Genomic DNA, 26,154 nt, shown 5'->3' with positions numbered 1-26,154 from the left:
AAAAAAAAAAAAAAAAAAAAAAAAAAAAAAACCAAACCAAAACAAACAAACAAAAAAAACCAAACCAAAACAAAAAAAACCTGAAAACTACCCATTTTTAAAGATTATTCCGTTTTCTATTATTTGTCTATATGGGGGCATATGCAGGTTTCCTGGAAGGCCAGTGGCATGAGATCACTCTGGAACTGGAGTTACAGGCAATTGTGAGCCTGATGTAGATGCTGGGAAGCCAACTTTGGGTCCTCTGCAAGAGTAGTATTCACCCTTAACTCCTGAGCCATATCTCCAGGTGGTGAAAATGGTTCTTGATATTGTCGGCTTCCCTGAGAACAGATTCCTCATCTAAGGAAACAGAGACTATGGATTTTGTAAACTAAGGCTATGAAACAGTCATGATATTTGATGGGTTCTGCAGAAGAGTTTTATTTCTTGATGTCTTTTTTCCTACCTGTAGAAGATAATCAACTATCTTTCTCACTTGCTCCAGCATCTTATATAGAAACTCAATATGTAAAAATCAAATAAATCTTGGGATTCTGGTTATAACAACAAAAACAAAACAAAAGATGGAGAATCAGCTTTACCTACACCCTGTGTGCAAACAATGATATACTAATTATGATGGTTAGGGCTGCCTGACTTAATTTTTGCTGCAAAAAAAAAAAAATCAGGTACACTGTACCGGGTTCACTGTTCTTGATTCCAACTGGCTATGAAGTCTTCTCTGTTGTAAGAAGGAATCTAGGCGTAGCAGTTTTAGACAACTTGGGAGTATGGTTTTATTTCTATATAATAACAAACAGGTAGATTGCTGGTAACCCGTTCTGGAGGCACACGTCTTTAACCCCAGCACTCAGGAGGCAGAAACGGGTGGACTTCTGTGGGTTTCAGACCAGCCTGGTCTACAGAGTGAGTTTTTCAGGCCAGCCAGCTACACCGTAAGACTCTCTCGAAACGAAACAACAAAAACAGAACAAAAGACTGCTGGTGGCCTGGGATAGTAAAGGGGAAGGATCCTCCTTTCGTGAGAGGTGCTTAGTTCAGATGTGGAAGGTTCAAGAACACCAAACACCATTCTAGAGCCCACATTGTCATTCAGGAGTATGTGGAGTACCTGTGGAGGGAGAGTCTAAAGCACAAGCTCCCTAGTCAATGAGCTATACTAACCAGCTTATCATAAGAAGAGCAAAACACTGTATCAGGCTGAAAGGGAATAAGCACTTAATTTGTTTTTATTTGCCTATCCTTTTTTATAATGTCTGTAATCATGAAAATAGAATAAATTCTAACAATAAGTTTTTTTTTTTTAAATTGGGGAATTAAGTCCACTGATATTCAGAGATATTAATGACAAATCACGGTTAATGCTTATTTTTTTTTTTTTAAGATTTATGTATTTATTTTATGTATATGAGTACTCTATCTGCATGTACCCCTGTATGCCAGAAGAGGGCATCAAGGGTGTAGATGGGTTGCGCCACCATGTGGTTGCTGGGAATTGAACTCAGAACCTCTGTAAGAGCAGACAGTGCTCTTAACCACTGAACCATCTCTTCAGTTCCCTAACAGTAAGCTTTTATTATTTAAGAAAATAAAACTTGCCAGGCATGGTGGCACATGCCTGGTAATTCCATCAGGGAGGCAGAGGCAGCCTGGCCTACAAAGCAAGTCCAGCACAGCCAAAGTTACACAGAGAAACCCTATCTCAAAAAACAAACAAACAAAAAACAAAAAAAGAAAACTTAAAAACATTTCATTAGCTCAAGTCCTCACAAAAAAGTTTTATTAACTTTGTAAACTTTTCTTTCACATAGTAAAATCCAAAGATAATATTTTAGAGAATTAGAAACATTTCATTGGCCAGTTTTTTCTCCCTAAATTGAAAGAGATAATTCACAATTTTCTTTATTTTAAATAAATAATAAAGGGAAAACAGGGGATAGAGGGGTAGCTCAGAGGTTAAGAGAGCTTTGTACTCTTCCAGAGGACTTACGTTTGATTCTCAGCACCCAGATGGCAGCTTACAACTGTCTGTAACTCTAGCTTCATGGAATTAAACACCCTTTTCTGGCCCCAGTGGGCACCAGGCATGCGCATGCCCAGACATACATACAAGCAAAATACTCATACACATAAAATAAAAACAAATTTAAGATCGCAAAAAAGAAAGAGAAAGCAATAGAATAGCCATCTTCCAGTAATTCATCAAAAAGCAAATACAAAGGGAAAGAGAAGAGACAACCAATCTTCTTCAGGGCTTTTGGAAAGAACAGAGGTATTCCTTTGTCCACATATATATGACTCTATAAGGGTGATATTGCAGACACTAAGGGAATAAATACAGTTAAAAAAAAAATGCTCCTAGAATGGTACTATGGTAAAACTGTAAGGGTCTACACTGTCACTCAGTGTACTATTGATACAGTTATAAAGAAGCAGGTTAAGGACAAAATTCTTGCCAAGATAATCAATGTTTGTACCAAGCATGCTGAACATTTTAAGAGCCAAAGTAACTTCTTTTATGTGACAAGTATCTACCCACATTTTGGACTTTTTCCAATGTGAGTTAATATGCTAATACGCTTCTGAACATAAGAGATGAATAAAACAAACAATAAAAACAACAGTGGGTTTTGAACCTAAGGAATTACTGCTCATGTTTTTTAAGCTTTTTCTTTGCTTAAATTTTGAATGGAGTAAGCTTTCTCTATGCTATTGCTGCTTCACATCTGGCTTACAGAACTCTAGTCAATTCCCAGCTACTGGTTACTAAGTTAGCTCAAGATTATTTCAGTCTTCTGGTGGATCAGGTTTTATCCCTACACTCTTTAACAGATGACACTGGTATTTACTGAGAGTGACACTATTAGAACTTTTCAAAACAAAACAAAACAGAACCGAAAATGCAGCGGCTTCAGAGAAACTACAAAACTGGCAAGATATAAATTCCCTCCCTGGATAAAAATTAGTAAAGGCTGGAATTGTTTGGGAAAACAGCCTCCACGTATTCCTAAACTATTTGCTTCAGTTTACCTTCGGTACTGAATCCATCCACACAGAGTGACTTCTTGGCCTAAGTGGGAAGAACGCAATTCTCCACATGTGTTGGTCCGAGCAACAAAGCTACTCAATTCTGGAAAAAAAAAGAAAAAAAAATACACTGCAATAGTAAGAATATTTGTTGTTTGTTTAAAAATATTCTCCATTCATGGTATAGTTAACAGGTCAATTGGTGAAGTTAGTAAAGATTTTAAATTACATTTGTGTGTACGTGTGTGTCCCCACTCGTGTTGGCCCACATGCCATGGTGCACCCGTCAGAGACAATTTGTTTGATTCTGTTCTCTTCTTCCATCCACAGTGTGGCTCTTGGGAACGAACCCTGGTCCTTAGGCTTGGCAGCAAGTGACTCAACGCACTCAACCATAGTGTTCGGATCCTTAAGCAGGCATCTCTACGGCCAGCCCTAAGGGACCCAACGAACTGGTTATCAGGCATCAGCCAGCCCTAGGGCACCCAACGAACTGGTTATCAGGCATCTGTGAGGCCACCTGCAGACCACCGGAAACTACCTGCACACGCTCTGGGCGGCCTTATAAGAGAACTCAAATCTCCTCCTCCTCTCCCCCTTTTTTCTCTCCTGCCTTGTCCAGAGACGGTCTGTACAACCCCTTCCCCTAATAAACCTCCCACGTGGAACCAGTCGCGTGGCATGATTTGTGAACCCGCTGTGTAACTCTTCTGCACCATTCTATCAGCTAGATCATACAATTTCCCTACTGTGTTTACCTGCATGTATCAAACCCCAAACTGCCCCAAAGTAAAATTTTGCATTCTGTTAGAAATCTAAAGTTTTTGCATAATCTAGCATTTAGCATGCACCCGAAATCATAATTGTCCAATTTTAAATACATATTTCTTTACTAAGTGAAATATGATCTTAGAATTACCTGTCTGACAGGGAAGTTACGATTTAGCTTTAGTACAAATCTAGTTTATAACAATCATTTGCACATCAATAAACTACTGTGTGAAAAATATTTATTTTTAGTTTTTCTATTAATAGTACCAACTACGCACAGACTGTCCTATCTACCTTTGTTTTTTGTAATCAAGGGAAAAAAAGCTGTCAAAACCCGGCGGAAGCTCATCGCTGCCTTTACCTGGAATTCTCTGTGAACTCAACGCCAGACTTCTGGAGAGAGAACCCCAGGTTGGCTGGGTCGTCTTTCCGATGGGTCTAGATAAACCCCTGCACAGACGACTTAACCAAGAACCAAGATACATGGTGAAGTCCCAGGAACTCGAGATACAATCACGAATCCCACGCTGTGGGTGTGGTGGTGTCCGAACTCGGTTTCCGGAATACCCGGGAACTCTGATTTCCTAGTTCCCACTCAAACACATCCAGACCCTCCTCCGCAGACCGTCCGAATAGCTACAACGTAGATTAATCTGCAAGGTCTCAAGCGGCCTTGGGTGAGTGGGTAGGGTAAAACCTTTGCCTCCTTCAGTGCATCAGTTCCCACTTTAATTAAACAGGGCTGCGGCCCCAGGAGGGAAGGCCGGTCACGCGGCGCTCGTTCTTTCTTTATTTCCACGTTTTCTGGAAGGTGAGCAGGGCATAAACAGAATCACAAGGAGGTACAGCCTCGCGTTTCAACTCTCCCAATCCTGGCGGCCCGTCTGGAATTTTTCTGAACTCCGAAATGCTTTGAGGTTCGAAGCCTAGCACAAGCCACGTTCAGAAGCTGGTCTCGCCAACGCCCCGCGACTGCCAAAGCCAACGTAAGGTATTCGGCCAATCAGAGTGAGCGCGCCTCCGCCATATTTATTCTGGGCGGAAGTGTGCAAGAAAGCTTCGCGCCGGTTGCAAGACGGAAGAGCAATGCAGCGCAGTTGGGAATTTGAGGCTACTGATTAGCGTCGCCAAGCTTTGCCCTCAGCTAAAATGGCGGCTTCAGTTGCTAATTTACGTGAAGTCGGCGGGCCACCAGGAAGGCTTTCCGCGGCCGCAGGGCAAGTCGGGAAATAATTTTAAACTGTGGAAGGCGAGTTGTGTATGGAGTTGCGCCTTTGGGAACGGAGGCTTCAAGTCTGTCTTTGATCGCAGGAGAGCTCCGGAGAAGGGGTTTGGGGACGCCTTGTCTTTCGTGGGCAGACGCCAGCTTCTGAGGAGTGAGGGTCGCAGAGCCGGGCCGCCAGGGAAGCGGAACTGTCTCTCCCGGGCTGAAGTCGCAGGCGTTGCCGGTGTCCGTGGGAGCCCTGGTTCCCTCGCTGGGCTCCTGAACTCTTTTCTGAACTCATCTGGGATTGCTTCAGTCTTTCTAAGCAGTCATTTTGGCCGCTGTCTTTTTTTCTTAAGAAAACCTTTCGTCTCGACGTAGTCTTGAGCCAGACTGGAAGAATGATTCGTGAATCCGGAAAGGATGACAGCATCCTTACGACATATTTTTGGTGAGAGGTTTGTGTGAGTCCTGGACTGGCCATGTTCTGCAGTGAGCTCTGTTCTATGGCTATTGTCTTTGCAATGCTTTTGTGTATTTAGATGGGTTGCAAACTGTGGTGGGGTACGCTTAAATCCAACATAATTCAAACACCAGGTCAATGCAGATGCCAAAAGTTTATGTTAATCAAGCCGCTACTTTCCGATCGATCAGGGCCACAGAACAGACTCGGGAACTGAACTGCGACCATGTCCAGCATATTTAAAGGATGAAACCATACAGCGAGGGGGAGCCCGATGAGCTGTAGCATAAGGGTTGACATAAGGGTTGAGCAAGGAACTTTGCATCAATCAGGATAGGAGTTGGTTCCTGGGCCTGGGCACATGAACTTAGTTTTACACTGCTAGCAAGATGGGTTGTCTGGACTCAAACAACTGTTTCCTTACAAGTTGTCCTTGAGCTGTCTGCGGTCAGGCAACTGTCTCCTTATAACAGAAGCTGTTCAGCTATTGGGAAATCCCAGCTCCTCTAGGGCCTGGGACCTTGAACTCAGTTTGATTATGGAGTCTGAAAACCAAATGGTAAGATTTAGAATAAGTTTCTTTTGCTTGTTCCCACATTTCCCCCTTGTTTTTGTACCTTAATCAAATCTTTGATGTTATGCCTTCTATCCATTTATAAGGGATTGTATTATGCCCTCAAAACCATAAGTTTGATAGCATTAATGCGGTCTTGAAAAAGAAGTGAAATGAAATTTTTCATGCAAGGGGCATAAGGCATAATTGAGGAGGAACAGGGACTATGGGCCCAATCAAGCTGGTGATGAGAGTGGATAGCCATGGGAACTAGTTGACAAAGAGACTAGAACCAGTTTTGATCATTCATCTTGTCCCATTCCCTCTGCAAGAGATTATTCTCCTTAATTCTTCAGAGAGTATCCCTAGCAACCCGATTGGTTAGTATAGAAATAATAATTTCTTAAAAGCCATATAATATCTTTTGTTTACCATAAAGCAGACTAAGTAAGTGCCCTATTATACTGTAGACTATTTAAGTAATGACTTTTATCAGTTGACAAATCTGGGCCCATTTTTGGTATGTCATCTGGCATTATAGGTAACCATTTGTCCCTTATGCCAGGGAGCTCCTTTTGACTTAGCATTTCAGCCTGTTTGTTAGGTGGGACAATGGATGGCATATTCTCTGCTTCCAGCTGACATGAGGACATTGTTATTGGGGCCCAGGAAGGCTGAAAGGCTGGGCAATGTCAGAAGCATCTGATTAGCCAATCTAGCTGAAAGACAGGAAGCAGTCACATTGGCTGGACTGGTTTACATTAGCTTTCAGGAAGTCCAGAACTTAGCAGTTTTCATTCCTCAAGTGATCCCTGGATGGAGTCTGTCAGCCAAGTGAAAATCAGCTGAGACAAGACTAGGGAGAGAATTAAAATTTCCTAGTAATTGGGGAAGGTAAAGAATTCCAAGACCAGGGGAAATTTCCATTTTCAGGAACAGGTAGAGGTACTTACCTGGAGTCCATTTGACCTGTGGCAAGTGGATCCAAGTTGTTCTCTGAAGCTTATAAGAATCTTTTTAAGTTTACAAAATTTTAGATACGTTTTAGATATGTTAGTATTACTACTGTTTATAATCTGCATTAAAATCCACATTGTAGAGAAGGCAATAGACTCTTATACCTTAGTGCCATAGTAGAAGCTTGGGAAACAATTTAAAATCTTGAGCCTGTGACTAGGACAGTGGCTCTACAGTGGAGTATTTTACCAGAGTTAGATTAATAATTTACCAAATTCCATTGATTAATAGTAAAGCTCTGAACTTTGAGGTCTTAAAATAACGGTAGCATAGTGAGGGAAAGAAATCTTAAGCATTTTTTATTTCTTTTATATACCTTAAATCATTTTCTTATCAACATTTAAGCTTTCATATCCTCCAACTTTCATAAGGTTGCTTTTACCAACCTTAAAAATCTTCTTAGATCCTAAATGTTTTCTTAGATCCTCACAACTTAAACTTCTGTATCCTTAGACTTTATATAAGCTTTATTTTTTATCTAATTATTTATCATGAGACATAGGTGGTTGATTATTGGGAGCAGTCACTGTATAGTAAGTTCTTTTAGATAAAGGGATAGCAAAAAGCTATTTTGAAACCTGTTTCCTAAGTCTGGTGGTAACAAGGCCTAGTAGTGGCAGCTGTAGGAGAGTAAGGCCTGTGGCCTGATTTTTGCATGTGAAAGTAACTGACAGGGCAGCTGAAGCCTTGGTTGCTGCTGTTAAATTGATAAATCTTTCATTAGTCTAGTCTTCAAACCTATCAGAGATCTGAGAAAGATAAATTTCACCTAAGTAAGCAGGAAGTGCAGACCAAGCAGCTTCCGAGTCTGACAGAGATCGGCTACCTGGACCCCAGGGCCCTCTGTTGGTGATGCATCAGGCTTCGACTGCTAGATTTAACAGACTTTTTTGTGAAGCATGCATTTTGAAGGACTAGCCTACCTTGTCTTGGCAAAGTTGGGCAGTTCACTTTCCAGTGTCCTGCTTGTCCACAGTTTGGACAGCGTGCTGTGAACAGTTGAGGTAAAGGGCAGTTTACAGCCCACTGGCCAGCTTTGCCACCTTTGAAGCAAGCTTAAGGTGAAGGTTCTCCTGTGCCCATCTTCTTTGGAGGAGATTAGGAGTGCAGTCAGGAGCTGGCATGTCTATCATGAAAGCGTTTCTTATTAAACATTTAAAATGCCATATTCTGTAGATCCTTGAAGTGTCTGAGGACTGTCTATCATCTAAAGTATATTTGAATAGACAAATTTTGGTTGTTTCTAGTTACCCAACCTAGGCTTAACCCTGAAAACATATACATATATAATTAATTATATTAGTCCTTAGCATGACTACAAATATATTTCTGAACATCTTAAAGAATTTAATCATTTATAAGATGACTGACTATTAATTTGTATGTTTTTATCCTTAACAGCTTATAATAAAATGATAATTTCTGAACTAAAGCTCTTTCAGTAGTATCAAGATAAGATTTAAATGTAGAAATTGGGACTTTCTTTTTTTTAATATTAATAACAGTTTATTCACTTCTATCCTAGCTGTAGCCCCATCCCTCACTCCCTCCCAATCCCACCCTCCTTCCCTCATCTCCTCCCAAGTCCCTCTCCAAGTCCACTGATAGGGGAGGTCCTCCTCAGATTGGGACTTTCTTGATCTTTTATGGTATGCTATTATAGAACATAACAGTTCTTTGTATGACTCAGTTTATAAAAAATAGCTATATATCAATAATGTTAGTAAAAACAGGGAGGTTAAATATTTGTCTTTAAATCTGTCTCTGTTAGCCTGAATAGAGTTTATGTAGGAAAGACATATTTTTAAGCCAGTGATTCTCATTTTTAAAATGTTGTAACCCTTTAATATGTTGTAGTGACATCAGTCATAAAATAGACATTTGATTTGTAGACAATCCTAGGCTACCCCTGTGAAAAGGTCTTTTGATCCCCAAAGGGTTTCAACCTATAGGTTGAGAAACTGTTATAAGTTCTTTGTCAGGTTGCCCAAGGTCATTGTCTTATTACATCATAAGCTAGGAATTCTTTAGTCTCTGGTGTTTAGCCATGGCCCTAATTTTTAGTTTTTTTATTCATCTATTCGTCAAGATCATATGTTAATAAAGATATTATAATAAAATACCTGTTAAACTTTAAAATATCCCATAGCCTTATAAATTTAAACATTTTTAAAAGCTGTATTTTTTTAATACGGTTTTAAATTTTCTATAAAACTCCAAAATTTTCTTTAAAGAACTTGAAAACTCTCAGTTGTGTGTTTTTGAAATATCAAAAGGAAGTATCTTTTTAAAGAGTGAAGACACAGAGCATAACCGTAATTTTTAGAAGACAAACCAAGTTTTAACAGTGTAAGCAATTCAGTGTCTCTAAAACTAATACCACGTGCACTATTTTTATGTTATAAAGTTCGGCTGCCAGCAAGAAAAGTTTTTGTATATGAACTCATGCAGGTACAGCTTTAATATCTCATTAATCAAGTCTAGTTTAAATTCTCATGGGCACAGAGGTTTTGTAGCAGGACTAGCCATCAGCTTCCTCACCAGACAAGCTGAGAAGCTGCTGGTGCCCCTTTAAGAGCAGTTTGTACAGATCAGGCAGTCCCAGACTTGCTGTCAGCTTGATCCAGGCAGGAGGTGAGGCTTCTCCAGCAGTGCTAGGCTCCTGCAGGTACAGGACTCCAAGAGCAGCACCAGTTTATCAGTTTTTATTGTCTCAATTCAGCTGCTTTTTTTCTGAAAGCCCTTGAATTGAGTTAAAACTAAGTCAAGGGGTGAATGGCCAGCAGATGAAGTTTGGACCTTTCCTCTGAATAGGAAACACAGAACAACAATCAAGCAACCAAATGAAACTACAGATAAAAACTAACAGACATCCCTGAGATGTCTGGACTCAGACAACTGTCTCCTTACAATAGAAGCTGTTCAGTTATTAGGAAGTCTCCAACTCCCCTAGGGCCTGGGACCTTGAACTCAGTTTGATTATGGAGTCTGAAGACCAAATGGTAGTATTTAGAATAAGTTTCTTTTGCTTGTTCCCAACTGAAGTTAATGTCCAGAAGAGCATTGGTATGGGGCAGTCAGTTGACTTTTGTGGCAATATTGCAATGATTAACTTAGGTGCCCTTTCTTCATGGAACTGACCACAAGAGAGACAACTGAGGTTTAGTTGTGTGTTAGGAACTGAGTACAAGAGAATTTGGTGAGCGATATAGTTGTGTGGATACTAGAAAGCTTCTGAGAGGGCAAGTCTTGGGAAGTATTTCAGACCCTTCCCTTCTGTCAACTGGCTACGTAGTAGTTTACATAATGGGGTCATTTGAGGAGCAAACGAACAGTAGTACCAGATGTGGCCCCAGCATTAGGGAGGCTGATGCAAGAAAATTGCTGAGTTCTAGGCCAACCTGGCCTACACAGTGAAGCTATCACTCTATATAAACAAAACACCCCCAAACAAAAGGGGAATATATTTTTTAATTATTTATTTTTTATATTAATTACAGTTTATTCATTTTGTATCCCAGCTGTAGCCCTCTCCTCCATTCCCTTCCAATCCTACCCTCCCTCCCTCATCTCCTCCCTGCCCCTCTCCAAGTCCACTGATAGGGGAGGTCCTCCTCCCCTTCCATCTGACCCTAGCCTATCAGGTCTCATTAGGACTGACCGTATTGTCTTCCTCTGTGGCCTGGTAAGGCTGCTCCCCACCTCAGGGGGAGAGAATATTTGTTAAAGACCTAATATCCATGAACAAATTCATTGACGATTGTACTTTATAGCACATTCGGCTCAGTTTTGTCACTTTTCTGGCTGAAGAAGGGTTGGTAGGAAAGGAAATGTCTTATACAGGCAGGTTTGGAAAGCAGTAGGGATTTTCTCTGCAGGTCAAGTTCTAGTTAAAGGTATTGCCGATGTGGAGTTGTGTCTGTAAAGATGCCCTCTAGTTTTCTGGCTAGAAATCACACATCTTTCTGGCTACTGAGAGTGGTGAGTGGCAGAGCCAGCAGGGGTGAGCAGGGCTCCAACCTGGAAACATGGTTTTCTTTTTACTGGTGATCTGGGGCCAGTTAGTGAATGGTCATTCTGTTGCTGTTGTTTTGCAGCCTCCTTCAGGAAAGGGGAGCAAACTGTGATGTAGCTGTCTTTTTGCTTAGGACTGGCCTTTGCTCCCTTGATAGAGCCTTCCAACTTTCAGGGACCCTGGAGGAGAACCATCCACCCACCGTGTCAGGTGTCATAAATACTGTCTTTCCATGTGCTCATATAAACTCATCTTATACGTTTTCCCTCACTTTTTGAAATTGGTAAACCAGATTAGAGACAGCTCTTTAGGGTCATCATGAAGCCCCTGTTGTGCCCATCCTTCATGGTGGTCTTGCAAGTCTCCTTTACAACACGTATACCACATTATTTGACTTATTCTAGAGCTCATATTGTAAAAGGCCTTGCTTTGGGATTTCTCTTCACAGCAGTGGAACAGGGGCTAAGACAGGAAACGAGGATGTTGTGGAAACGGTGGGGAGTGGGAAGGAAAGAGTAAGAAGTACCTGTAGCGCAGTGTGCATGAATTAGCTTTTTAGTGATTAGAATTCTAGTTCTTTCTTTCTTTCTTTAAATGCAGACCATGGATTCTTATGATTCGCGAGGATCGACTTCTAAACAAAGTACCTCAGATCTTAAAGACTACTTTGTAGGTGCCACCCCTCTGCAGAAACGGCTGGAATCGGTCAGAAGGCAGAGTTCATTTTTTCCCAGTCCATCTCGAAGGAAAATTCCCCAGTGTTCACAGTTGCAGGTATGATTTGTGACCCTTTGAGATAGTGATGAAAGTATATGAATAAGAATACATCAACTTACATACCTATAATACTTTTAGTATCTTAACCTCTCACCCAATAGATAAATGAGGAATAGCTAACTAAATAATTTCACATTTTAACCACAATATCTTTTGTTCCTCCTAATCATCTTTAATCCACATTATTTCCTTAATATTTTTCTTTTGTGATATTTGCATACAGACTCATACTTTCCCCTGTTTGACTGGAATATCCCTCATTTTTATATTTGTACGATGTTTCTAAATAATTGAAATTGTATTCTTGTCTAGCAGGTTGCATAGGTTCTATTGTGTTCTTTAGTACCTTTCCCTTTTTTCCTTTCCCTTTTTCCTGTTTTCCCTTTCCCTTTCCCTTTTTTCCTTTCCCTTTTTCCTCTTTTCCCTTTCCCTTTTTTCTTTTTTCCTTTTCCCTTTCCCTTTCCTTCTTTCTTTTGAGACAGGGTTTCTCTATATAGCCTTTGGCTGTCCTGGAACTCACTATGTAGACCAGGCTGGCCTCGAACTCACAGAGATCCACCAGCCTCTGCGTCCTAAGTGCTGGGATTAAAGGTGTGCCCAGGTTAAAACATTTTCTTTATTTAGTGTGCACATGAATTGAGCACGTACCCTTATGGTATGTTACTCTGAGTCCTGTGCATATACAGCAAGAGTGGTCCAGCTAGGTCATATTTTTTAGTGTCTTAAAGAAATTCTACCCTGACTTTGTAGTGTGCGCTGGTTTACATCTCTACCAAAGTGTTTGGTTTTTGATGGCACTCATGACTCTAATAGCGTAGACAAGCATATTTCTAAGTATCCTTTTATTTATTATACTGAGTTAGGCTTTGTTGCATAAGGGGGACTTGCTGTCAAAAAAGCTTTTAAATTACTTAAGGCTAATCAAACTAGGTCCTTCAGAAATCCTTTTGTGTGTGTACAAGCCCAGGACTGTGCACATCGAGGCAAGCCTCTGTCATTAAGTGACAGCATCACTATTTCCAAGATATATATAAAGTAGAACATAAAATGTTTATGAAATCCTGTGAGATGCCACTGTTTTATGTTCCAGCAGCTAGAGTAAATGAAATAGACAAAACCCTGTCCCCAGCAAGCTTATACTCTGATTGGAAGGGAAGACAAGAAAAATAAGACAGATGTAGTCATATCATAGTAAGTGCTTTAAAGAAAAACAAAATGGTTAGTAGACAGTGACAGACTTGGAGTAATACATTACATTTGTGTTCGAGTAGCCTCTGAGATAAGAACTAAGGACAGATCTGGATAACATTGGGAGCTGTCTTGTTTTACTTTTTCAAACCCATGTCTTGATTTTTTTTTTAAATTTTTTTTTTTTTTTTAGGAAGATATCGATCCTCAGAAGGTTGCATTTCTCCTGCACAAACAGTGGACTGTATATAGTTTAACTCCCCTGTATAAATTCTCCTATACTAATCTCAAAGAGTACTCTAGACTTCTCAGTGCATTTGTTGTTGCCGAAAAGCAAAAAGGACTCGCTGTGGAAGTGGGAGAAGACTTCAACATCAAAGTGAGCTTCTCCACTCTGCTTGGAGTGAGGGGAACGCAAAGGGACCCTAAAGCCTTTCTTGTGCAGGTATAGTGGAATATGTGCAAAATTTGCTTTGCAGAGGGAGGGAAAAGGCTGTATTTTGTCGGTTTGGAATGGAAATTAAAGTATTTATTGGCTTCTTTTTTTTTTTCATTTAAAAACATTTTTTATTACATTGATGTTTTTGTTTATTTAATTGTGTGTGCACATGTGTGCCATAGTGCGCTTGTAGAATTTGGAGAACCTACTAGAATTAGTTCTCTCTAATGTAGGGTTTTGGGATCAATCTCATGTTGTTAGGCATGACACCAAGTACCATCTTGCTGACCCAAAGCTTGTGTTTTTTTTTCTTTTTTTAAATTTTATTTTATAACTTACTTATCTACTTATTTCACTTTTTGTCAAGACAGGGTTTCTCTGTGTAGCCCATTCTGTCCTGGAACTCATTCTGTAGACCAGGCTGGCCTCGAACTCACAGACATCTGACTGCCTTTACCTTCCAAGTACTGAGATTTAAAAAGCATGTACTACCAACGCTTGGCTCTTTTTATATTATAATAATTAAAATAGTCAACTTAATTTTTGTCTCCTACATGTATAGGAAATTTTTCTTGTGGATGCAATATGATGTTGGTTTTAGAAAACACACAGAAGTATAAAGGAAGTTTAATAAACTAGTGCTGGCTTGGGCAATCCTGGTGGTCTGAATTTGATAACCTGGAACCAAAGGTAGAAGGGTAGAAGTGAGTCCACAACGATGTTCTTTGTCCTTATATTCCAGTCTGCACACATGCCCCCCAACTATGTACTCACATACACATAATAATTTTTTAAAACTCAGATTTAACATTTTGATATACATCTACTCGTTTATCTGAATCAGTATAGTCTTAAAATTGGGATCTCACTGTCCATACTTTGCATTATGGCATTTTGCCTAATCAGTGTTGTTTATAATATTCTATTCATACAGAAATTCTACGTTTTTGTAGATACAGCTATATGCGATAGTTTATTTTTTATTGTGATAAAACACTGACCAAAAGCAACTGGGGAAGAAAGAATTTATATATTGCCTTATAAATTCCATGTCTCAGTCCATGATGGAAGAAGGCAAGGCAGGAACTCAAGCAGAGACCAGAAGGGATGCTGATTACTGGCATTCTCCCCGTGGCTACCCATTGCTTTCCTACACAGTCAGGTCTAGCTGCTCAGGGTGGCACTGCCCACAGTGAGCTGGGCCCTCCTACATCAATCATCAATCGAGAAAATGGCCACAGACTTGTCCATGAGCCACTCTGGTATAGAAATTTTTCAGTTGATGTTCCCTCTTCCCAGATGACTGTAGCTGTGTTAAGGTGTCTAAAAACTAACCAGAACTTTAAATCAGTGTATTTTTTTAGGTTTTAGTTCCCAGAAGCAAAATGTTATTAAAATTCTGTGCATTATATCCTTCCATGTGGTATGTGATACCATGTTAACTCTCAGGAATGCAGGGTTGTTTTTTTTTTTGTTTTTTTTTTTTTTTTTTTATCTCTTCTGGTGGGAACATAAAAATTTCAGCAGTCACTTTGGAAAGCAATGGGCTTCAAATTTTTATTTCTTGATAAGCTTTCAGGACTCTTAAGTCATGACAGTGAGATACATAGAGTATATTTGGTCTTGGGGATGTTTAAATCCCTCATAATCTCTTGAATAAGGAGCTATGATTTAAAAAAAAAAAACTGTTTAAATGATTCTTTATTAAGAAATATGTTGGGACAATGATATAAATGTTGCCCTGGTTAGTACTTTAACAGAAACTTTTATAAGTGTTTTGAAGGTGTGTTTACTATGTAATTTACAATGGGAAATTTGAGGGGTTAGTCATGGGAATATAATTAAGATTTTAAACCATCTTGAACAGATTAGCACAATGGAACAAACTGAAAGACCTTTAAATTTTAGTAGAATTAAGTTTACTACTTTGATTTAGGTTGAGGGGAGATTTACATTTTATACATTAATAGCAAAGATGAATGTATTGGGCCTTTTAATTTTTTTAAATTAGATTTATTCATTTTATGTGTGTTTTGCCTGTTTGTATATCTCACCACTTGTGTGCATGGTACCCTTAGAGGTCAGAAGAGGGCATCAGCTCACCTGGAATTGGAATTATGGATGGTTGTGAACCATCATACCGGTGCTGAAAATTGAGCACAGGCCCTCATCAAGAGCAACAAGTGCTCTTCACTGCTGAGCCATCTCTTCAGCCCTGGGGTTTTGTTTGTTTGTTTTGTTTTTTTAATACAAATATGCCAACTAAAAATCAGAGGTCTGTAATCTGAGATTATATTAATGGTACATTCTAGGTCAAAGATCTAATCAGACTTTTTTTCTAACATAGAGCCTTTTATACAGTCTGTACTTTGCCACTGAGTTAGATTCTTAGGCCCTTGTCATTAAACTTTTCACGTTTGGATGGCTCCTCTGCATAAGAAGTTCAGAGAAGAGGCACTGAGTGTATGTCCTAGGAGGAATGGCTTGAAGGCACTGGAGATGTTGAACTTGACAGTGTATGTGTTACAGATCAGCAGGTGTCTGAAGGGCTTTTCTTATAGTAGAGAGATTAGATTTTATTTGTCTTACATGCCTGTACTGAAGAAGGAGACGAGTGGATGGGAACTGTGTAACATATGGAAGAACATTGAGTTGATGAAAAGAGTTGCTGTGGGAAATGTTCCTTGTCGATGGCAAAATGTAAGCTGTTGGACCTGGAGATCTTCTGTAGTCCCTTCCAAAGTTGAGATTTTTTTTCTTCCCCATGATACTGTACCTGAGTGTGCTATATAAAAAGTTTCTAATTTGTTTTTTGGCAAGATCTTGCTATATGCTCTAATTCTGGTATAGAAAAATATTGGCCAAAAGTCAAAGTTTTGATAAGCCCTATTAATATGATTAGAGAAGCTTCTCTTTGTCATTTTATATCAGCTATTATTATTGTTATTAATAATAATATTTTAATTTTGTTTTTTAATGAAGTGACGTTAGAGTTAAGAAACAGTTTTAATACTTTATTACAGATATAAAATAGGGAGAGTGAGACATAGAAAATGACAGTATTTAAAAAGGAAAAGAAGCTAGACATGGCTTACACATGTAACACAGCACTTTGTTTTGGGCTGTTGTGTTCTTTTTGTAAATTTTTTTTTTAGCATATATAAATTAACCAAGATAGTGGGTTTCATACATGTATGTGATCTATTTTGATTATTAACCCCTTGTGCCCTCCCACCCTTGCTGATTTCCTTTCTCTTCCCAGCTAGTTCCTCTTCTACTCTCCTCCCTTGTTCTTTTGGTGACCCCATGAGTTTTGTTAGGGCTGTTTACAGGAGCACAGGTGAGGGGTTATTTATTGTGGCAACACAGACAACCTAACATTAGCTGTTCCACTAAAGAAAATGTCTCCCTCAGCAGTCATTAACTGCCTGTATATCCTCAGGGATAAGTGGAGCTCTGTGAAATTCTCCCTCTTTCAAGTGAGAATGTTGATGAACCTACTCTTCTGCAAGTAATTAGCTGTGGAGAGTTCAAGAGTGCAGTTTGCCAGGTCATGCCCAGAGACAGCATCCCATAATGCTTCTACCTATTCCTCTGGCTCTATTCTCCCCACCTACTCTTTGTGCATATTCCCTAAGTATTAGAGGAAGTAATATATTTCTATTTAACCACTGCTTAACTCTCTGTTACAGCTTACAACTCTCTGGCCTGTTGTAAGCTGTGGTAACTGTGGCCACAGCAAAAAGAAACTTTCCTGACTAAAGCTGACAGCAGTATTCATCTATGAGTACAACATAAATATTTTAAGACAGTAATTTGAAAGGGACATTATGTCCACTTATCAATAAGTACCTTGCCCATTAGAGCCTAGGCTTATAATCCCAGACATGATTTCCTTCCTGTGGAGCAGGGCTCAAATCTAGTAAGAAAGTAATTAGTTAACCCCACAACAGTTATCCCATTATTGTGCATTTGTTTGTTCATTCATTCATTCATTCGTTCATTCATTCATTACTTGAGGCAGTATTTCATAGGCCAGGCTAGCCTCAAACCTGCTATGGAGCCAAGGCTGGCCTTGAACTCCTTGTCTTTCTGATTCAGCCTGGGATTATGAGCATGTGCCAACCATGCTTGGTCTTTTAATATACTAATTTTAGGAGATAAAGTTTAGGAGTAAATAGTCTTTTGAACTTAATAATTTGTTTTGCTTGTAGATTCTCTCAAAATCTCAGTCATCACGTGAGCACAGAGAAGGTAAAGTGTTGTGGACTGGTTGGTTCTGTTGTGTATTTGGAGACAGTCTCCTGGAGACCGTCTCAGAAGACTTCACCTGCCTACCCTTGTTCCTTGCAAATGGAGCAGAGTCTAATACATCCTTAATCGGAAGCTGGTTTCAGAAAACCTTTGACTGTTGCTTCAGTCCTTTAACAATCAGTGCGTTTAATCTTTCCTGGATGGCTGCTATGTGGACTGCATGCAAAATGGACCATTACGTGGCAACTACTGAATTTTTTTGGTCTGTGCCCTGTAGCCCTCAAAGACTGGATATTTCTTATGCAATCCATCCAGAGGATGCAAAAGCTTTATGGGACAGTGTCCACAAAACACCTGGGGAGGTCACCCAGGACGAAGTTGACTTATTTATGGACTGCCTTTGTTCACATTTCCATAGACATTTTAAAATTCACTTATCAGCCACAAGATTGGTTCGTGTCTCAACATCTGTAGCTTCAGCACATACTGATGGGAAAATAAAGGTTAGTTTGAACGAATATATCTATTTAATTTTTTTTTGTCATATTTTCCAAATGTGATTGTATTTTTACATGGAGCAACATAGTTGAATGCATAGTAGTTCACAACGTTAGAGAGACTTATTTTATGCTTTATAAATGACCCACCAATGTCTTTAGCCACCTAGAGCTAGCCTTAAAGTGTAAGGGCACTGTTTTGTGCTCTGTAGAGCTGAGTAATATGAGCTGCCCTCTAGCAACTAAAAATTTCAAAATTGCCAAATTTTGAAATAATTGTTAAAATAACAGCATTTTTATGGGTGGCATAAAATTAAAGCCAGCGACAGAATGTCATCTTTGCCTTCTAGGCTTTTCTGTTGCCATTAGAAAGGAAGTCACATAGACATGGTTTTTATGTTCTATAAAGAAACAAGTAGTTTCGTAGTTTCCTAAGACATTTGTTTTTAATTTTTTACTTCTGTATATTGGTGTTTTACTTGTATGCATGTATGCAACATGTGTGTGCTGCACCTGGTGCTCAAGGAGGCCAGAGGAGGGAACCTTTGGATCCATTGACACTGGAGTTTGTTTGTGAGCTGTCATGTGGGTGCTGGGAATTGAACATACCGGGTCCTCTGGAAGAGCAGCCAGTACCCTTAGCCACTAAGCCATCTCTCTGGTCCCTTTAAGATATACTTAAATACACAACCCTATATACATCTGGTGAATGTGTCCTATTATTTTGTCATTATTTAGACTCTTCAAAGAGTTTAATGGTGGAAGGAGAGAACTAGCTCCTGAAAGTTACCCTCTGACTTCCATATATGTGCTGTGGCATGCACATACATAAAGACACAAAAGAAATAATTTTTTATAAAAAGGAGTCAATATTTGAACTTTTATGTCTTAAGTTCCACGAGTACTGTATAACTTCCATTTTCAAACTGGAGGTAAAAGTGAAATAATCAGCTGGAACATGATTTTGATGAGAAGAGTTAAGCATTAAAAAAAAGAAACTTAATATAATGGCACACGCTTATGATAATAGACCTTGGGAGGTAGAGGCAGAAGGATCAATAGTCCAAAGTCATACTTGACAACAGAGAGAATTCAAAGCCAGCTCTGGCTAGTTGAAACTCTGTCTCAGAAAACTAAAACAAGGACTGGAGAGATGGCTTAGTGATTTGAGAGCACTTAGTCTTCTTGCAGAAAACCTGAGAGTTCAGTTCCTACTACCCAGACTGGGCAGGTCACAACCACCTATAACTTCAGTTTCAGAGGATCCAACACCCTCTTCTGGCCTTTTAAAAGCCGTTTTTAACCAGGCTCAGCTGGTTGAGAACTGTACTGCTTTTGCAGGGGATCTGAATTGGGGTCTCAGCACCCACATCAGGCAGTTCACAACCTGTAACTAGCTCCAAGAGATCAGATGCCTCTGACTTCTTTGGGCACTTGCATTCATGTGCATATACCTACACACACAACTACATAATTAAAAATAAGAAAAAATCAACAAAAACCATAAGCATCAAATTGCTTTGTCATCATAATACTTACTGTCTTAAATTTTAAACCTATAATCTTTTTTTCTTTTACAGATTCTGTGTCATAAATACCTTATTGGTGTGTTGGCATATATGACAGAACTGGCAATTTTTCAAATTGAGTGAATTCTTGTATGGACTATAAATGAAACATTACAAGCCCTTTTGATTATTTGCTGAGTTGCTATGCCAAGTGGGACAGTGCAAGAACCATAGCACCTGTTTCTCATGGTGCCTTTGGAGTTGCCCAGTGGATCTACAACACAGTGTGGTAGTGGGTGAGCCGCATTCACGTGCTTGTATGCCTATCGTATCGCCGTGGTTATGTTATATGTAATGTTTTAAAAGATGCTGAATTGTTAATATAAACCTATCTAACTTAGTCAAATAAACTTATCTAAAATCTGCTGTTTTTGATTTAGGCTATTTATTCTGTCAGTGAGGCTTCCCTCTGAGGTTCGAGTTCTTTAATTTTTCACTTTCAGATTTCCCTCAGCTTGTTTTTTTTTTTTTTTTTTTTTTTTTTTTTTGATTCCATTTTCTATTTCTTTTTTTTTTTTTTGCATTTTTTAATTATTATTATTATTTATTATAAGGTCTTGAACTGTTTTATTCAGTTCCTTCCACTTTCTGTATTTTCATAGATTTCTTTAAAGGCTTTATTTGTTTCCATTTTAAGGACCTCTATCATATTCATAAAGGCTATTTTAAGGTCTTTATTGTGTGCTTTGGTATGTTACAATTCTCAGGGTAGGGTAGGGTTGTGGTAGGGTTGCTTGGTTCTGGTAGAGAAATATTGTCCTGGTTGTTACGATTGTTTTTATGATGGCATCTAGGCATCTGGGTTTGGGAAGATTGTAATTCATGATGCTGATATCTGGTCTTGTCTTTGTTGGGTGGATGTTTTGCTCCTTAGTTTCTATTGCCCTCTCTGGTTCTTAAGAGAGAGTGGGGGCTGTGTGTTGCATGGTGGGAAAATCTTCTAGTATCCTGATAGGTGTGGCCATTGGAGTTCCAGGTAATGAATACACATACCCAAACTTGGTTCTAAGTGAAGGCAGTGAAGGTGGTTCTAAGAGGCAAGTTCATAGTACTAAAGTGCCAACATTAAAAAAAAAAAAAAAAAAGAGGAGAGATCTCATCCTAGCAACTTAACAACATACCTGAAAGCTCTAGAATGATAAGATATTATATGAAAAAGGAGTAGACAGCAAGAAATTATCATACTCAGGGCTGAAATCAATGAAATAGAAACAAAATTATAATGATTCAATGGAATAAACAGTTGGTTTTTGAATCAGTAAGACTGACGAACCCCTATCCAAATTTACTAAAATGCAGAGAAAAAAATCCAAATTAACAAAATTAAAAATGAAAAAGGGGGACATAATAACAGACACTGAGGAAATCCATAGTTATAAGGACATACTTTAAAAGCCTCTCCAAAAAAAAAAAAAAAAAAAAAAAAAAAAGAAATGGATAATTTTCTTGATATATACTACTTACCAAAGTTAAATCAGGATCAGATAAGCAATTTAAACAGACTCATAACAATGAAATAGAAGCAGTTATTAAATTTTCCAACCAAAAAATGCTCATGGCCACATGGTTTCAGCACAGAATTCTAAACTTCCAAAGAAGATTTAGTACCAATACTTCTCAAGTTATTCCACAAATAGGAACAAGGAACATTGCTCAGTTCATTTTATGAGACCAGAGTTAGTTACCCTGATACCCAAACCACATAAAGGCCCAACAAAGAAAAAGAATTACAGACTGTGGTGAGTGTACTAAATGGGTTTGGACTAGATGATTAGTCGTTTCAGTCCCAAACTGTAGGACTCTTACATACCAAAAAATATGTTTATAGATTGGATAATGTAAGATACATAGAAATCTTAATTGTATCACTGTCAGGATGAAGTACTTGTAACTTTATAAAGAAGCTGTGTAATATACAAAAATAAAAATTCCAAAAAAATAGTAAAGTTAGAAGTACCAAACAGCAGTGACTAGGACTGGAGAGAAGGCTCAGCAGCTCACTTGCTGTCAAGCCTGATGAACTGAGTTTGAGTCCTGGAATCCACATGATGAAAGGAGGATCAACTCCTGCAAGTTGTCCTCTGGAACTGTGGCATGCTCTGTTGCACCCCTACACACACACACACACACACACACACACACACACACACACACACACACACTGTGAAGAAAAAAAACCAAACAAACCAAAATTAAAACATTTTTATGGTAAATACTACCTTTATTTTAAAAAGTTATACATGCTAGAAAAAAGCATAAATGATACATGTAAACAATTGTTTACCAAATACTTATTTTTTTCTTTGAAAAAGGTGCAAATGATGTTTAAATGTAAACACAAAAGTTGTCAAACATTTTGTTGTAGGGGAGAGGAAGAAGGTAAAGGTTATTCCTTTTGGTTGTGGCTAAAGTCTCATTCAAAGGTTTTCCTGCAAAATATATTGAAAGAAAAGAAATCAGTCTATGATTATAATGGGGAGAATCATAGGCACTAAAATTTTCGCTTATTTCCTTAAAAATTTTAACCTTTCATCAGAAAGTGCAACTTAAGAGACATAGTAACAGTGGCCTTATGGATGAAAGACAGTGGTAGATAATTAGCATAAGGACCCCAGCTCTGTTCTTACACTTCGGCTGCCTTGACATCCCTTCACAGGTACTGCTAACAGGAGTTGAAGATCATTCCTTTGGAGGTGTTGCTAAAGGTCGGCCCAGATCCACCAGCCTGGAATATCCAGTGTAAACTGAAACACAGCTCATGGCTGGAGAGAGGTTGTTTCTCCTTGATGGCAATGAGGAGATAGGAGGGAAAGCTGCAGGTGGGAACATCTGTGAGCACTTGATTTTACTGTATTCTCAAAGCAATGAATGACACTCACACTGTTTTAATAAGAGGCACTGAGCAGAGACCTAGGTACTTGTGGCAGAAAAAAAGAGGTGTGTGTGTTGGGGTGGGAATTGGAAGCAAGTTCAGTTTAGATGTAAACATCCACTAGTGAATGAAAACTGTAGCATCCAAGTCCTGCTCTTATGGATTTAATATTCCTTATAAATTGTTCTATTTAGCGAAATGTGTCTTTGTTTTGTTTTCCTTTTACATTTAAAAGAAATTTTACTTTTAATTACTCGTATTTGTGGGGCCTATGTGCATTTGGGTGTGTGAATACACAGGAGTACAGGTACTTGCAGAGGCCAAAAGACAGCCCTGAATAAGCGCCCACTGTTTTCTCAACCTGTGAGTTGCAACCACTTTGGGCCTTCCACAGGGGTCACATATCAGATATCCTGCATGCCTGATGTTTGCAATTCATAACTGTAGCAAAATTATAGTTATGAAGTATCAATGAAAATATACTATGGTTGGGGTTCACCACAACATGAGGAACTATATTAAAGGGTTGCAGCTTTAGGAAAGTTGAGAACCACTGCTCTAGCTGGAGTTACACACAGCTGTGAGCTGCCAATTGTGGGTGATGGGAGCTAAATCCAGGTCCTCTGCAAAAGCAGTACATGCTTTTACTGAACCATCTCCAGCCCCCTTTATGTTTATATTTAATGTGCTCTAATATTTAGTGCAAGAATGATAACTAGCGAATATGCATTGCGTATCTATCTTTATCACTGGTAATCTTTGTAGATGGATAGTGTCTAATAGGAATAACACCCAGGTTATAAATAGCCCTTCTGCCCTTATCAGTATTTTCAAAATCAACCCAAAACCTAGAAAGCAAAGAAAACTTTGCAGCTTGGAATTTTTGCCTGTTTTTTTTTTTTTTTTCTCCTTTTTTTCCCCCCATAGTAGGAAGGATAAGTTAAAAAAAAAATTAAACAAAAAAACCAAAGGACCAAGCCAACAAAACAAAAACAAAAACAATACCCATCAAAACTCCATGATAAATTAAAGCCAAAAATAAATACTCTGTATACAGAGCAGAAAGGTTTTGTGCAAAGGTGGCATCTTGCAGGTGAGTCCCATCGTTAGACTGGTATTTCTGAATGTTGAGGCACCGGCAAAGAATAAAATTTGTTCTAATGTTTTCTTGAGCTGTACAAAGCTTCAAAGTCAAGGCTCTTCCAAATATAAAGAAGTGTATGCTTTCTGGGTTCACCATATGTGGGATTCACAATGTGTCATTTTAATAACTCCTACGCCACCTCCTAGCCGACGATAATTCATCCCTCCATATAACCTGCAAAGATAAAAACAAAAGCATATTTTCTAACTGGAAAAAGCATCAGTCCCAGCATTTTCAGCTTTATGTAACTCTTCCAAAGTAAGAAGTAAATTGAACCCAGGCAAGCAGCAGAAGGAATTCAGACTATGACTGAGAAGCCCTCAGTTGAATGAGGCTGACTCCCCTCCTTTTTGCACTAGAGCTTTGTACCTAGACTAGCTTCTAAACACAAAACCTATGTTCTATATTTTTGTGTCTAATTTTATTTCCGGCTATTTATTTTTCAAGACATATTTTCTCTTTACCTGAAACTTTCTCAATTATTAATCAATGTCTTATTCCTCTTGCTATGATCTTCCTCGGCCTACAGCTGTGGAAGTGTTGGTCTTACAGGCATGTACCACTGTACCTGCCTCAATTATTTTTATTTTATTTTTGAGCTGTTCTTACTCTAGCCCTGGTTGCTTCAAACCCTTGGCAGTCTTCCTGCCTCAGTTTCCAAAGGGCTGGTTTCCACCAAGGTAAACTGCTCAACTTTTCCCTTTCTATACCCTCCCCTCCTTTCTCCCTTTCCTTTTCCCTTCTCATCCTTTCTTTTTGTGTATCTGTATATACTATATGCACCTATGTCTGGAGACCAGAGGTCACATTAGATGTCATTCTACAGATGACATCTATTGTGAAGAATGACATCTATTGTAGAAGAATTTTAATCTAGCAACATGGCTGCTCTGATCACATTCAAAGACCTTCTAGGTCTGTGTGATCCTTCTGGAATACAGGCATCCCCTTAGTTATATGCCTTTAATTCCAAACAATGAAGGTAAAGTTAGTTTGTAGAAAGAAGCACCCATGTTTGAAAGTGACATCTAATTGAGAGGCTGACAAAGACACAAATCAGAGAAATATTTGACAGAATAGGATATGCCAAACTCTCATGAGAACAGAGAGGAAAGAGAAGCTGTTTGAGAAAGCAGCACAGAGAGAAAAAGGAAGAGGCAGTTTTATGGGGAGAGTTGTACAGAGACAGGTTGAAGAGAGAACAAGCTAGACACAGGTGAAGATGGAATGACCCAGAAGATTAGAACAGACTCCAATAGCTAGTATGGGGCCAAGCAGAGTAATTCAGTCAGAAGTGAAAGAAGCCAGTTTGAGTCAGTCACTTGGAGAGGAGTTTGAGCCAGAACATCTGAGTTGAGCTAGCCAGCTAGAGTTCAGCAAAAGCTAGACAGGGTGAGCTTATTCAGCACTAAGTCTCAGAGACTGAAAGCATAGAGACTAGAAGCTTCCACGACTAAGTTAGCAGATGGAGGCAGTAAACCTCTGAGACGACAATTACATCAAGTTGGTCTGGAGACATAGCTTAGAGGTTAAGAGGACTGGCTGCTCTTCCAAAGGTCCTGAGTTCAGTTCCCAGCAACCACATGGTGGCTCAAAACCATCTATACTGAGATCTGGTACCCTCTTCTGGCATGTCAGCATACACACAGGCAGAACACTGTATACATAATCAATAAATAAATCTTTTTAAAAAAAATAGAGAATGAAAGTTACATTTAACATCCATCTTATTTGTTTTTGAGACACGATCTCTCGGTAGCCTGGATCATCGAGTAGGCCTGGCTGGGAGCCTAGGGATCCTCATTGTCCCCAACTCTGCAGCTTTGCTATTGCAGATGCATGCCACCATGTTTGGCTCTTTATGTCAGTTCTGTGGATTAAAATCAAGTCTTCATGCTTGCATAAGCAAGCACTTGGTAACTGCTTTTTCTTCCCAGCCCATCAGTTACTCATTTTTGTTCCTTTGTCTATATAGTATCAGCATTTAGTTTGTGATATGTGAACAAGATCATCTTCAAAGTTTAAAGACTTTCAGGGAAAAAAATATTAGTTCCCCATTCAGCAATGAGATAAAATTGATTTGGGATATCACTGAACATGGAAAAGTAAACAGGAAAGGATAAGGCAGGATGATTATCTCTGCTTAAGGCTAGCTTTGGCCTACAAAGTTCCAGGCTAACATGGGCTATAGAGGAATACTTTCTTAAAAAGCAAAACAAACAGCAACAACAACAAATAAAGTGAAACAATCAAGCATGGTAAACCATGCCTGTAATCCCAGCACTGAGAAGGCTGGGGTACGAGGATTGCTGTGAGCTCGAGGGCAACCTGGGCTACAGAGCAAGTTCCAGATCAGCTTGGG

General features: G+C 39.1%; 3 protein-coding genes across 7 annotated transcripts in view; 1 reads left to right on the top strand and 2 right to left on the bottom strand.

Moving 5' to 3' along the window:
* Positions 1-4,765, bottom strand: part of Dars2 (aspartyl-tRNA synthetase 2, mitochondrial) — a 29,452-nt gene extending 24,687 nt beyond the window's left edge. For all 4 annotated transcript variants that reach the window (XM_055624735.1, XM_055624736.1, XM_055624738.1 and 1 more), the window contains exons 1-2: positions 4,163-4,765; positions 3,034-3,133 (exon numbers count right to left, since the gene is read on the bottom strand). In XM_055624735.1, the coding sequence (XP_055480710.1) occupies positions 3,034-3,133; positions 4,163-4,286 (224 nt within the window). In that variant the 5' untranslated portion in view covers positions 4,287-4,765. The remainder of the gene's footprint in view (positions 1-3,033; positions 3,134-4,162) is intronic.
* Positions 4,766-4,906: 141 nt separating this feature from the next.
* Cenpl (centromere protein L) lies at positions 4,907-20,136 on the top strand. Its single transcript, XM_055624541.1, has 5 exons — positions 4,907-5,456; positions 11,654-11,827; positions 13,212-13,463; positions 17,672-18,214; positions 19,789-20,136. The coding sequence occupies exons 2-5, from the start codon at positions 11,657-11,659 to the stop codon at positions 19,858-19,860; spliced, it is 1,038 nt and encodes a 345-aa protein (XP_055480516.1). The 5' UTR covers positions 4,907-5,456; positions 11,654-11,656; the 3' UTR covers positions 19,861-20,136.
* A 1,865-nt stretch (positions 20,137-22,001) lies between these two features.
* Klhl20 (kelch like family member 20) overlaps positions 22,002-26,154 on the bottom strand; it is a 40,094-nt gene continuing 35,941 nt past the window's right edge. Inside the window, exons 12-13 of one of the 2 annotated variants that reach the window (XR_008722098.1) lie at positions 22,404-23,966; positions 22,002-22,205 (exon numbers count right to left, since the gene is read on the bottom strand). Coding sequence is in view for 1 of the 2 variants with exons in the window: in XM_055624605.1 (XP_055480580.1) it covers positions 23,882-23,966 (85 nt within the window). In the remaining variant the exon portion in view is untranslated. Of the gene's footprint in view, positions 23,967-26,154 lie in introns of both variants that reach the window. The other variant, XM_055624605.1, reaches the window with a different exon arrangement.

This window comes from Psammomys obesus, unplaced genomic scaffold, assembly GCF_907164565.1.
Source record: "Psammomys obesus unplaced genomic scaffold, mPsaObe1.curated_primary_1811, whole genome shotgun sequence".
In the NCBI taxonomy this organism is placed as follows: Eukaryota; Metazoa; Chordata; class Mammalia; order Rodentia; family Muridae; genus Psammomys; species Psammomys obesus.
Note: the sequence above shows the minus strand (reverse complement) of the source record. Positions and strands in the feature narration are given on the sequence as shown.